This window comes from Melanostigma gelatinosum (genome assembly GCF_949748355.1).
Source record: "Melanostigma gelatinosum genome assembly, chromosome: 3".
NCBI classification, from domain to species: domain Eukaryota; kingdom Metazoa; phylum Chordata; class Actinopteri; order Perciformes; family Zoarcidae; genus Melanostigma; species Melanostigma gelatinosum.
This window is the reverse complement of record NC_136636.1, coordinates 4,192,059-4,206,152: the sequence shown is the minus strand read 5'-3', so window position 1 is coordinate 4,206,152 and position 14,094 is coordinate 4,192,059. Positions and strand designations below refer to the sequence as shown.

Here is a 14,094-nt window from a genome sequence, read left to right as displayed (position 1 = left end):
GTGTCGTATTTCCACAGCTCCAGTGCCACCAGAGGACTTCACGAATGGACCCCAGACCCATTATATCCAGGCGTTATCTTGGTCCAACCTGCACCGGGTGAACAAAGTCCAGTGGAGCGACCCCCTAAATGTGACCCCCCTCCCATTCTAAAAGTGGACCTTAACATGGAACAGGAACACAAAGAAATCACTTCCACATCTGGTAGGAAATGCTCGCCGCCATGCGTGTCTGAATTGTCGAGTTGTTTCACATTGTTGTGGATTCTACAGAAATTTCCTTTTGATTTTCAGACGACATGGTGCCCAAGAAGAAGACAATGAAGAAGAAGAACTGCTTCTTTTCTTGGGCCAAGAGGACATTCTCCTGCACCACAGTCGACGATGACAGGTAGGAGTTTGCATGCTCTTACCGTGTCTGCGTGGGTTTCCTCCGGGGGCGCCGGTTTCCTACCACACTCCCAAAACATGCATTTGAGAAAATAAATTGACAATAAATCTGATTCCACCTGATCTTATTTTATTTTACACAACTGGCTGCTCAGGACAATGTCCTTCACATACTACGTTCTTCCATACACTACTGTCCTCTGTGGTGTCGTATTCATTTCCTAGAGAAGGCCTAGCTGGCCCTGTCGGCCCACCACTGTATTACATTATATACACTGTTATGTACAGTTGTATATAATCAACTGTGTCTATCATATATATATATATATATTCACATAAATATGTCATTATTCATTTACATAGTCTAAAGGTATTTTAATGTGTAGAATCTATATTTCTTACAGTGATTTTTTCGTAATACTACCTCTTCATCCTGTAACCTGTGAGTTCACTGACTCAATGAATGAATGAAAGAACAAAGGTGGCTTTTCTGGTTTAGGAAACCAATAACTCTTTATGGATAATTTTACGATTTTAGTCACAATTGGCTACACATTTCTCTTTAATTTATTCAGGTGATTATTGTTTTCCAAATATCTTATTTATTATATTTAATCAATATCAAATATATTTGTTAGTTAAATATTTATATGAAACTCAAGGACAGTGGGGTTAATGGCTGTACAAAATATGAAATATTTGAATAATGAATATCAAAAATGAGTCACTTTGGACGGGTAGAATTTCAAATGTTTCAATAAATAACGTAGATTCTCACGCAAACTAAAGCAACTCAGCCGCCATTCTGGCTCGAAGTTGTACACGGGTATATGAAAGGGCGATCCTGGTCAGAGCCAAAATGGCGCAGTTTCCCCTTTAAACAAGGAGCCAATCGAATTCGTATATTTGTTTTCTATCCAATCACAATCCATTTAGAGGGCGGGACCCGCTGAACCGGGAGGAGCTGTTTCTGGGGTGTTGTGAATTGTCGGGACCGATTTTGGTGTTACGTTTTTTTGTCCGTCTATTGACACCGATTTACCAACCGCAGCCATGCCCGGGATAGAGAAGCTGCCGATAGAGGAGACGCTGGAGGACAGCCCTCAGGTAACAGTCCTCTTTCCCTGGAGGCTTCAGCTAGCATGCTAACGTTAGCCACTTGTATGGCTGAGCTAACCGTCTTTGTAGACTCACAGTTGTTTTGCCAACAACCAGCGGGGAGATGACAAGTGCAAGCAGCAAGCTAAGCGCTAACGGCCCAGCTAATCAAAGCTGTCAGACAGGACACGTCAGCTGTGCATCAGCATCAGCCCGTGTGACTGCTATATCGATCAGTCTCGACTCAAGATACGGGAGCCAGAATGTCAGAAATGAACCCGTTTAATGGATAGGTTAGCCGGCTACTTCCTTAGCCTCTTGGCTAGCTGCTGCGTCCTTTCCTTCCATTGATAGCTTGGTAATATTTTGGGCCATTGTCATGTAATTGTTAAGATGTGTCATTCACACACAGGGATGAAAGCTGCAGCAAAAAAACAACAACTGCTGTACAATCACCGGTTGGGGGTGTGGCCAGAGTGTGATACACCTGAGTTTGGATGTTTTATAATTCAGTGCACCTGTAAACAGTTTCCCCAGAGAAAATCAGGGGTCCGAATCATGAAGCAAGTTCCACTTTTAGTCTGTCTCTGTTTGGGTTACCTGGATATTCTGGATATCCAGTGGTGAGGTGTATCAGACTATATTTACTCAAGTACTGTACCTGAGTATAGTCTTTCCATTTTCTGTTCTTTATACTACTTCTACATTTCAGAGGCAAATATTTACCTTTTGTTTGATACCTTTAGTCACTTTGCAGATTCAGATTAACAATACAAACTATAAGAAAACGAATACATTGTGATGTATTAATATGAACTCAAAAGTGTTTGACAAGCAATGGGACTTTGCACTCTTGTTTTTCCTAACGTGACCCTTGCTTATTCACCATTTCGCCCGTTGGTGTTTGTAGAATTCACCAAATTATTATATTTGTACGTTCTTAATCGTGAGAAAATGGAAATAAAATAGGATTGCCTTTATGTACCAGTGTGGAGTGCATTCAACCAAATGCTATTTATGAAAGGTGCAGTTGAAACACACCTTGAGGAACAGTACTGTACTGTGCTGATATGCAACAGGTGTGGATTTACATAGATGGGTGTGGGTTTGGGTTTTTGCCAGGTACACAAGGGATCATTTTGGGTGCTGCGGTTTTATGGAACGGTCAAATGATTAACATTTTCATCAGTGTTCTTGTTGTGTTTTTGCACGTAGACACGCTCTCTGCTGGGAGTGTTTGAGGAGGACACTGCAGCGATGTCCAACTACTGTGCACAGCTCTATCAGGCCATGCAGAGGATCTATGATGCACAGGTAAACACAAACTTGATTCACAGGTGTGGTGCTACTGGCTTTGCAGGTGTAGACAGAACATACAACCTGATTGGTAACTGCGTCTGACCTGTTTTGTCTTTCAGAATGAGCTCAGTGCTGCGACACACCTGACCTCCAGATTGCTGAAAGAGTACGACAAACAGGTAGGCCAAGTCGTCAACCAGCCACCGACTTCATGAAACCAGACACCAGCTCTACACAACTAGCCTTGCAATGCTACAACACTAGACATTAGCCTTTTTATACTACCCACTGGCCATTAAATGCCAGCCACCAACCTTTAAACGCGATTCATCGGCTTTATAACAATAGCACAGGCCGCATAACAACAAACACTAACAATAGACATGTAACATTAACCAGTTTTATAACACATGCATTAGCTTTACGACACTAGCCACCATCTTTACGACACTAGCCACCATCTTTACGACGCTAGCCACCAGCTTTACGACGCTAGCCACCAGCTTTACGACGCTAGCCACCAGCCTTATGATGACCTTTCCTCTAGAGACAACCTCGGGTCAACATTTAACCAACATTTGTTCCGTGACGATGAATTCACAGATTCCTCTACTGTCCGTTTCATGTCTGTTTGCTGCTGCAGAGACACATTTCTTCTTCTCACAAGAATCAATCTAATCCATTCCTCCACGTTGGTGTTGTCATCTGCAGCGTTTTCCTCTAGGGAGCGATGACGAGGTGATGAGCGCCACCCTGCAGCAGTTTGCAGAAGTCATTGATGAGGTGAGAGAGAATGAAAACACACCAGAGCTCCGTCTGCTGCTGTTTCATTCTTCTTGGATGTGCCACAACAGGCAGAGTTTACCTGACAGGATATGACATGATAACTTCCTCTGTCTCTCTTTTGTAGTTGAGTTCCTGTCATGCCGTCTTGTCCACCCAGCTTGCAGATGCCATGATGTTTCCCATCACTCAGTTTAAAGAGAGAGACCTGAAGGGTAGGAAACACACATGCGGTACACCAATAATCCGGCCCACGTAATTGGAGACACACTGTTGTCTTTAGTATGAGATTTCCCTTAATTGGTCCAAAGGGGTCTAAACCAGGAAAACAGACCCAGACAGATTTTGTACTGCAACTTACAGTTCTGTTCATCTCTCTCAGAGATCCTCACTCTGAAAGAAGTCTTCCAAATATCCAGTGATGGTAAGTTTTTACCGCTACTTTGTGCTGTAATTAATGTTCTGTATACATTTTTGTGTTAATATTTCGAAGGATAAATGTTCATCACAAGTTTTCCACAGCTTCAAAGAGTCCTCTTCCAATTAACCAATCCTAAGCCCCACCCACTCGTCTGCTCATTAGCATTTACGTTTTTTAATTCAATTGTTGCATCACTGAAAATCCATCTCAGCTACAGACACTGATAGTATCGCAGCTACAGTGGCGCTTGAAACTGCATGTAAAGTGAAGTAACTTAAAATCTGGATTTTCTCGACCAACAAACCTGCCTGTTCCTTTGAACCAGTGGACAGTTGCTTCAAATGTTTCGATAGAATTAAGAGTTAATATTTCTGGATAAGTACGGTCGGAGACTAAGGATCGGTCAATTGCTTATTTTGTGTCAACAGTTTATGATAAGCAGAACATTTCTCACACGAGAGCAGCTTAAATATACAAATGTTTTCCAGTTTTCTATAAAAATGTACTTAAAGAGGATATATGTGGATGAGTGTTGACTTGTTAAATGTAGTCAAAATAAATTCCTCAGTGCGTTGATACTGAAATCTGAGTTTGCAGCTGCAAAATCTGTTGTTCCGTCCGACAGGCAGCACAAACAGGAAAACTCTCAATCAGCACAGAAAGCACTTTGGAATTTATTGCTTTGATTTAATTGACTTCGTTTACCATCGACGATGATTCTGATTGGACATCTACGTGACAGGTGGCGATGAATTAATTAACATTCTTCCTGAGAATATGTATTTATTCATCTGTGTGTGTGGAGGGCAGTCTGTCCTAATTAGACTGAAGATAAGACGAGAATTTACAGCCGGCGTCTCTGACAGAGTCTTGGTCAAAGTCACCCGGACGCAGCTCAATGTGAAGTAACTCGTAAACTAAAAGAAGAAAATGTGAAGATCTGTGTGTCTTTATTACTCTTCTGGCTCCGGATCGCCTGCACATTTAGCTGGGCAGTGTTTTTTGTCTTAGTCTGAGTTAATGCTTCATGTTTCATTCTAACATGTTACTGTTGGAAAAGAAAAGAAAAGACAAAGATATGTTTCATGACTGAAATGTGTGACCTGTGTCTGCAGATCACGATGTAGCCATTAACAGATACAGCCGCCTGTCCAAGAAGAGAGACAACGACAAGGTAAGAAACCTCGACACTAAAACATATTAAGCTTCTAGATTATTCTTCATTTTCACGAGTCTGTGTCTTCTTAAAGAGTTCCAGGGAAGTTTCCTAAAACTAGAAATACAGATAAAGCTCTGAAAACTTTGATTCGTTTTTATTTTAGTTCTGTTGAGTTTATAAGAAGTTATCGATTTTTTTAGAGGAGAAGAAAAGAAAGAAAAAATAGAACTGCGGAACTTAATTTAAGTGAAACATTCAGTCAAATTCCCTGTAGCAGGGCTAACCACGGTTAACGGTTGCCAGACATTTTCAACCAATTCTTGTCCTTTGGTTGCAACCACTTCTTAACATAAAATAACAGGCACTGCAAACGGCAAAAGTGGCACCCAGAAATAAATACATTTCTACTATTTGTTGCATAAGTGATATTTAGAATTTAAATATTGCTGTTAGAGTTATAACAGGAACCAGTGTGTTTGCTCACGAGCACTCAGGCATCTGTTTCAGAGACAGCGGTGAAGCAAATGAAGTGTTTTGACTGTTGGTGAGTTTCGTTTGCTTCCTGTAATCAAGCTTTTATATTAAATGCTGATTGTTAAGCTGACATAACTGTGTAGTATCTTAATTACTTCAATTATAAATCAACTAAAAATGGGAACCATATATTGTCAGTTTTGGCAAAACAAAAGCTGATGGCTGGTTGTCCGCCTGGCAACCACTTTTTCAAAGATAGTGTTGAGCCATTAGGACAAAAGGACTCTTTAGGGTACACTAACATTGGGCAACGTCTGCAGAAATTATTAGAAAGATATGGACTCGTGAAATAACCAAATAACTTCTGGATCATCCAGTCAGTCATCCATCCAGTTTCAGCCCATTACCTTAAGTTATGTGCCAATATGAACATTTTACAATACGACTATCTCGACTTAAAGTGTACGATTATTTATTTATATATATATATATATATATATATTACACTATACTGTAATAAGAAGAGTCTTGTGTGCTGCAGTTGCGGGCGGAGGCCGTGGAGGACGTTTACACCTCCCGCAAGAAACAGCACCAGACCATGATGCACTACTTCTGCTCGCTGAACACGCTACAGTACAAGAAGAAGACGGCGCTGCTGGAGCCGCTGCTGGGCTACATGCAGGCCCAGGTACACACACACACACACTCAAACACACACTTTATTTCTCTGTAATCTGTTTAGCGGCTTAGTGTGCAGCGTTCTCCCTCAATACTGGACCAATTAAAAAAAATGTTTATTACAAACTTAGACACAAAAACGTGAGAAGATTGGCACCGGGTTAAAAGATACTGAAGTTCCTCTTTAAGAGACGGTGTAATTCATCAGGAGAAACTTTTGGGTTTGTCCTTGAGTCAACTAGTCCCAGTTAATTTCACGTAGAGCTGTTTGTAACATGTAACATGTATGTGACGCTAAATAAAGAGAGAAACACGAGACTGCTGTGAAGAGGAGCAGACAGAGCTGTCACCAAACCTGCTGATGTGTCTTCATCTGTGTTTGTTCTCTGCAGATCAGTTTCTTTAAACTGGGTTCAGAAAATCTCACCCAGCAGTGGGAGGACTTCCTGGGAACCATAGGAACCAGTGTCCAGAAGTAAGACTCTCCCCCATCACCTCCTCATTATTTTTTGCTTTTGTGTGTGTTCTACATTGAAGGTCTCAAATGCTTTGTTTTATTTACTTGAACTCAGTTTAAGTTTGAGGAATATTGCAAAATGGACGGAAACATGACAGAAAAGTGAAGGTGAACGTGTGTGTGTGTGTGTGTGTGTGTGTGTGTGTAGCGTGCGTCGGGAGATGGAGAAGGAGGTCGGGCATATGCAGGAGACCATCCAGGAGATGGAGACATCATGTGACCAACTGTACGTACCGTGTGACCCTGACCCCGCCCACTCGCCCGTCTGTCGCAACCTGACCAGGAAACAGGGCTACCTGTACATCCGCAAGTAGGACACGCACACACACACGCACACAAAATATTATCTGATCTTTGAAATTCATGTAGCTCTTCTTCTGAACCTCAGTAAGACGGGGCTGGTGTCTTCGTCCTGGGAGCGTCAGTACTTCTTCACGCAGGGCGGTAATCTGATGCAGCAGGGCCGTAGCGAGGTGGCGGGCGGTCTGGTCACCGACCTCGACAACAGTTCCGTCATGGCGGTCGACTGCGACGACCGGCGCTTCTGCTTCCAGGTCACTTCCTTCGATGGCAAGAAGTGAGAGGACTCCCGCTTTGCTTTAACATTTGTCCTTCGAGATGTTTTCTGCGTTCTTAAGTTTTCAAGATGGAGGAGTATAAATGCCACTTTTGTGTGTTTTTCGTCAGGTTGGTGTGGCTGCAGTCGGAGAGCAGGAAGGACTGCGAGGAGGTAAAATGATTTCTGTCTTCTGTCACGTGACCTGCTCTGTTTTTGTCTGTGAGTCTTCACGCCGTCTCCTCTGCTGCTTTCCTCCTCCAGTGGATCTCCACCATCAACAACATCTCCAAAAGGATCTACCTGAGTGAGAACGCAGAGGTCTGTGTCCCACTTCCCTCATTAACTTCCATTTGATGTGTTTTTATTTACTTGGTCACTGGACGTTTGGCAGCCATCTTTAGATGTAGTCCAGCCTGGTTTCACACTTCTGATTTGTCGATTGGTTAAAGAACGTAAGTCGACCACTCGGAGCAAAATACACGTCCGCATGTATAAAGGGACGTCTTATGAGCTGGCACTACCACAGACATCGCACATCCACAAGTCACTATAAATGAAAATGAACTAAAGTCAGAGGACCAGCTGATCACTGAGCAGGAGAAGTGATCCGAGAGGATGGAAAGTCTCTCATCTTCCTCTGTGATTAGTGGCTCATCGGCACCAGAAACACGAGTCGGTTAAACTTTCTTGTTGTTATTTTAGGTGGAAAGTTGGACAAAGACGACATCTCGTAAAACCAGTGTGTACTGGCAGTATTTTGATTTGCCAGAAAATGTAAATACGTGAAAAGCTATTTGAATTTCGTGTACTCAAAGTCGTTTCCTATTGGTTGCCGCTGACAGTGCTGTCATCCCATTGGCAGGAGCTGGCAGCCAGAGTGAACCAATCAGCTCTCGAGGCCGTGACGCCGTCGCCGTCCTTCCAGCAGAGACACGAGAGCATGAGGCCCAGCAGGTGTGTGTGTGTGTGTGTGTGTGTGTGTGTGTGTGTGTGTTAGAAGACCACCAGTGTCAAAACAAAGTGTGATCAACAAGCTCGTGACCAATCAGCTGTAATGAGGACTGACTCACTCTCTCTCCCAGTAAAGGGCGAGCGAGCAGCATCAGCTCTGTCGGGTCCGAGCCGTCGCCCGCCCTCTCTGTGCTCTCATTGGACGCCCTGGTTGCCCCGGACACGCCCATCCAGTTTGACATCATATCCCCCGTCAGCGAGGAGAACTCAGGACAGAGCAAGACGGCAGCACAGTCTGGCAGGTAGGTGTGTGTGTGTGTGTGTGTGTGTGTGTGTGTGATAGACACGGATGCTAAAGCTACCTCATGTCTCCCTTATTTTCGACATAAGCGTCAGTTCACACAATTACTTAAAAATGATATTTAAATGTTCTGTCTTACATCTCTTAAAGCGTTTTTTTTTTTTTATGCGATTAATTTGCACTGTCAATATATTTTTTCGAGCTGTTTTTGTCATGAATACTTTGACGGCAAACTTTGCTACTCAATGACAAAGGCAGCGTAGACCAGATCCAATCCCTCTGTTCTTACCTTTCACAATAAAAGCCTCAAGTAAAAATAAACAAAAGCCACAATAAAAAAAACAATAGTTGCCTCAATTAATAGTGTATTGAACAACAACATATCTGTATATTTGATATATATTTGACCCCCCTTCAAAATGAAAGACTTGTATGATTTTTATATTGAAATATTTAAAAAGAAATGTACTGACCCGATCAAAGTATCACTATTTGTGTGAGTGAGAGTTTGTATTTGGGGTAGAAAGCTTGTGTTCTGTCTGGTAATGTAGCAGCTGTTGGTTGGTGTTCAATACTGTGTGTGTGTGTGTGTGTGTGTGTGTGTGTGTGTGTGTGTGTGTGTGTGTGTGTGTGTGTGTGTGTGTGTGTGTGTGTGTGTGTGTGTGTGTGTGTGTGTGTGTGTGTGTGTGTGTGTCCGTCCACAGAAGGAGTAATCCATTTGGAGAGTCAGGCACATCAGAAGACAGTGACGGTACCGTCTGGCTCTTGTTAAATATTTTATATGAAATTTGAAAACCAATTTCCATGATTTCTCTTGCAGTCAGTTTCAATGTTGTCACTTTTATTGATGACTGTCAGAGTAAGTGTGATTGCCTACTCTCATGCGATGAACCTTAGTTGGCTCACTGCTGCCCCCTTGTGGACGGGGGATGAAACCATCCACTTTAAATACAGTTGTCGGTAGTGGTGGGTGTTATTCCCCTCATCGGCCACAGGGGGCAGAACTGAGACCATGTCTCACCTAAAAACATACCTGGACAAACATTACAAACGTGAGAATTATGATCCATCAGAAGAAGCGTTTTCGGTATGTTTTGGTTTCATAAGACCGCTTCAGACTTCGGTATACATTTTTATCGCCCAGACTCGATCCTCCACCAGCTCTTCATCGTTCGCTTCCTGGGCTCCATGGAGGTGAGGACCGCCGAGTCAGCGGAAGTCATCCCTGAGACCATGAGGCAGATCCTGGCAGCCAGAGCCATCCACAACATCTTCAGGATGACCGAGTCGCACCTGCTGGTCACCTGCGACTGCCTCAAGTATGATTCACGTATCATTGAGAGACAAAAGTCACAAGAGGAACCTTAGATGACCCGAATACACCGGCGTACTATGTAGATGAAAAAATGACTTTAAATGTCAAATTAAAACCTAAATATGGCGTCTTCATACTGGGAAATCTTTTTCTGCAAAAAGGCTGGTTTATCATTGAGATCAAGTAGGACAGAATTCACGACAACATTATGAAGAAGTTATTAATGAACACATTTGTGTAAAGTATCTGTTCAACAAAAGGTCTTTGATTTCCATGTTTTTTTCGTTTCAGACTCATTGATCCTCAGACACAAATCACTCGACTCAGGGTGAGAGGATCTCCGCTCACGTCTTCTGCTCGGGAAGCTTTAGTCTCCGTCTATTGATGCGTCCCCTCTTTCCTTCCCTCGTGTCCTCCTCTCCTCTCTCCTGTAGTTCCCTCTCACCAGCGTGGTTCAGTGTTCGTCCCATCAGGACAACAAGAGGCTGTTTGGGTTCGTCCTGCAGACGGCGGACGGGCCGGCTGACAGCCGAGCCGTCGGCTACATCTTCGAGTCCAACAACGACGGAGAGAAGGTTGTTCTGTGTCTGTCTCTCCGTTAGTCTCACTGTCCACAAACTGTCTGTCTGTCTGTCTGACCTCCCCGTGTGTCTTCTTCACGTGTTTCAGATCTGCGACAGCGTCGGCCTGGCCAAGCAGATAGCCTTCCACTCCGAGATGGTGAGACGGATCGATAACTTTAACTCACAGCGTTTTGGAGCCGGTGTCTTCGGGTGAATTTATTTTTGTCGTCTGGTTGTTGTGTAGGACCGTAAGGCCGTGGAGAAGAGGAAGGAGCACGACAAGGCGAAAGAGAAACAGCAGGAGGAGCTCAGCAAACAGAAGCAGATAGAGAAGGTGATCTTTGACATTTAACTCCTCAATGTACTGAAACCAGGCGGCAACTTCCGGGTCTGCCGAGTGAAGCCGATGAGGAAGAATCCTAAAACTTGCATTCTCTCTACTGACCAGCAGGGGGCGACTCCTGACAGACTTCAGATTGTATAGAAGTCTGAGAAAATGACAACTTCTCACTTGATTTATTCCCTCAGTAAACATGGGTTTGTGGTCAAGTGGTCAGGAAAAGACATTACGGTCGTAATGTGCCAAAAAGTGTTGCTGCATGCTTCTGGCTGTTCTGACCCATAATCCTTTGCACGATAGAAGATCCGTCACATCGAGCGAGAGAGAGCGAGAGAGAGAGAGAATATTGACAGAAGTCGACGGGTAAAGCAGCAAAAAGGGTCAAAGCTCAAGGAGCAACGTTATGACTTGTTTGCATTCTGCTTTCGACAGTTCGTACTTTATAAGGGCAGCGACAGGAAGTACTGCAAGTCAAATAGATGAAGGGTGCAGCTGTAGTTTCCTTTTACTCTTAACCTTTAACCCCAGCTCAGTGTGCTTTAGATATATTTAGGTTTTATCGTAGAATCCTCATAATCTTTACCTGAAATAATCAAGAGATCCAACGAACAATTATTAACCTAAAAATTAAAAATTACACAATTTGTGTCTTCAAATGTCCGAAACCCAAAGATAACATTTCTTCAGTTTAGTTTATCAGTTTTAATTATAATCTAAATACATTTGATAATGTGCATGTTCTGATATAAATCATTAAATTATAGATTAAACTACCCAGCAGTATATAAAGTAATTAAAATGAGCTCCACCAGCTGCAACATTAAAGTGATGAACACATAATGATTTAATAATTATAATCAAGGAATATTAGATACTTCAACATATTTAACGTTGTCATTTTTCTGCAGGATCTGGAGGAGCAGAGCCGCTTGATTGCCGCCTCGAGTCGCCCCCCCAACCAACCCGCCGCCGACGGACAATTCCTGGTGCTCAGCAACAGCCAATCGGAGGACAGCGATGCCGGGGAGGAGGGGAAGAAGAAGGGCGAGTCTGAAGCCTGACGAATCCAAACGGGGGAGCCATGTTTTACCAGCTCAGGAGTCAGAGGATGGGGAACAACACCCGCCCGCCCGGGCTGCCTGCGACTGGAAAACATGCGCTCCCGCTCTAGCTGGAGGATAAACTAAACGTACCCTCACTGGAGGAGGAGGAGGAGGAAGAAGAAGAGGAGGGCAGTATGAGTGGAAACGTCTCGTCAGACTTTTGTTTTTATTCTTTGTGTAAAAAAAAAAAAAAGCTTTTCATACCGGCTCTCCAGAAAAGGACACACGTATAGATTTAACCTGCAAGTTACTGTTTGTTTAATGTTTATTTTATAGAAAGAGTAAACGCAACGACGGAGGAGTTAAAGAGCAACATGTGCAGATTAATGAACGAGGATCAGACGGAGACAAACGTCAGAGTGAGACAGTTCGGAGGTGAAGGTTTCCCCGAGATCACAGAACAAAAAGACGAAGGCCGAAGAGTCTTATTTTGAAGAGTACTTCCTGTTCTTCCTGACCATTTAAAAAAAGAAGCATCCTGCAGTGTTGCAATCTTTCCCTCCAGACAGTCACTGGTTTTCACTCGTGTTCTTCTAAAATCTTTAAACAAGACGTCGATCAATCTGAACAGGAAATATATCTGCAGCTATTTTAAATGATCGATCATTCGTGGTTCCAGCTTCTTAAGTGAGAATCTGTGGGTACTTTTGACTGTTTCAGTAAGTTAATCATCATCATGACCACATCAGAGTGATGAAGCGTGAAATCTTCGTTCATCAGGGATCAACACTCTGAGTCTCTGACAGCTGATTTTCACAGTTCATCAACAGTTTATTCAGAAGAACTGAAGGCAGCGGTTCAATTACACACACATCATCCGGTCCGGATCTGGTGGATTTGCAGGTTAAAAATGATTTATATTCCAAGTAAAACAAAATAAAACATGGACAATGTTCTGATCCACAAAGCGTGCTCGTGTCAAACTAAAATCTTAAAGTTCCAACACTCAAAGATTTACAATTGATTAACAGACTTATTGTTTGTTGTTACCGTTTAATGAAGACAAAATTATCGGTTCTTTTAAAAACAAATATATGAACCACTGGAATGTCCAGCAGCATTTTATCAAATCCTCCAAAGCAAATAACTTTATGTCTCAGAATTCACCTTTTCTGTGTTTGTTGGGGGAATTGTCGGCAATTTGTTTTGTCCAGCGTTGTGTGTGCGTGCGTGCGTGCGCACGTGTCAGGACGGCGCCAACATGGCCGCCACAGGAAACCTGGAGGTTGTGAAACCACAGAATCGAAAAAAAATCTGATGTTGAAATTTTTTTCATAATAAGATTATTTTTCTTTCCACATATCTGCAAGTTCTGCCTCCGACAAAATGAATAGACGCATGAAAGTATTGCTCATTAACAATAATAATAATCCTGTATTGTATCATATTGTTAAGATAAACAACAAAAGCACAAATCTGATCAAATGATCTCACTTCGGCCTTATTTGTCAACGGTTCTCCATTTTAAAAACTGGAAAAAGAAGTTTGGGGCTCAAACGTTTGTCTTTTCTGATTCGCTGGTTGAAGAAAATTAACATTTTTAACACTTAACCACATAATCAGCTGAGTCGGCGTGTTTCTCCTGAATATGTATCTGCTGTGCTGGGTTTATCCGTGTCATTTGTTTGGGATCGCTTTCTGTTCACAGATATTATTCATTAATCTTGTATCAGGGGTCAGAGGTCACAGCCTCCTGTGGCGGACGATGAAGAGGATGTTTCTGAAAAGCCTAAGTCAACGGTCACTGATGATGCCGTTTGTTTTGGGAGGATGTGTTCTTGCTGTAGACGGGTGAAGACCTCGTGTTGAAGAAGCTGCACTTTACTGACGCAGGAACAAACGGGATCGATGATGTTGAACTGTAAATATGTTTCAGTGATAATTGTTTCAGTGTCATAAATGATAATTAAAAAAAGGCTTTTCAGTGATAAATAAAAAGCACTAACTCCACCCGCCTGAGTCCGTCTGTTTTTAGATCAAGCGAACCTGTTGGTGGTTAGCATCTTGTCCTAAATACTATGAGATATATATATATATATATATATACCTAAAATAATATGAAATACAGATATTTCAACCAGTTATCCATCACTCTTAGCTGAATAAGTTCACTCAACACAGCTGACTCAACATGATGTAAGAGTTA

The 14,094-nt window shown here is 42.6% G+C and overlaps 1 protein-coding gene across 1 annotated transcript; it reads left to right on the top strand.

Annotated features, from left to right (window-relative positions):
* Positions 1–1,353: 1,353 nt before the first annotated feature.
* On the top strand, positions 1,354–13,891 carry appl1 (adaptor protein, phosphotyrosine interaction, PH domain and leucine zipper containing 1). The gene is made up of 22 exons (XM_079265817.1): positions 1,354–1,494; positions 2,701–2,799; positions 2,904–2,963; positions 3,496–3,567; positions 3,695–3,782; positions 3,950–3,991; positions 5,104–5,162; positions 6,163–6,309; positions 6,692–6,774; positions 6,965–7,126; positions 7,205–7,393; positions 7,504–7,546; positions 7,637–7,693; positions 8,238–8,329; positions 8,458–8,628; positions 9,332–9,378; positions 9,772–9,946; positions 10,234–10,270; positions 10,377–10,517; positions 10,612–10,662; positions 10,750–10,839; positions 11,754–13,891. The coding sequence occupies exons 1-22, from the start codon at positions 1,441–1,443 to the stop codon at positions 11,904–11,906; spliced, it is 2,112 nt and encodes a 703-aa protein (XP_079121943.1). The 5' UTR covers positions 1,354–1,440; the 3' UTR covers positions 11,907–13,891.
* Positions 13,892–14,094: the final 203 nt, after the last annotated feature.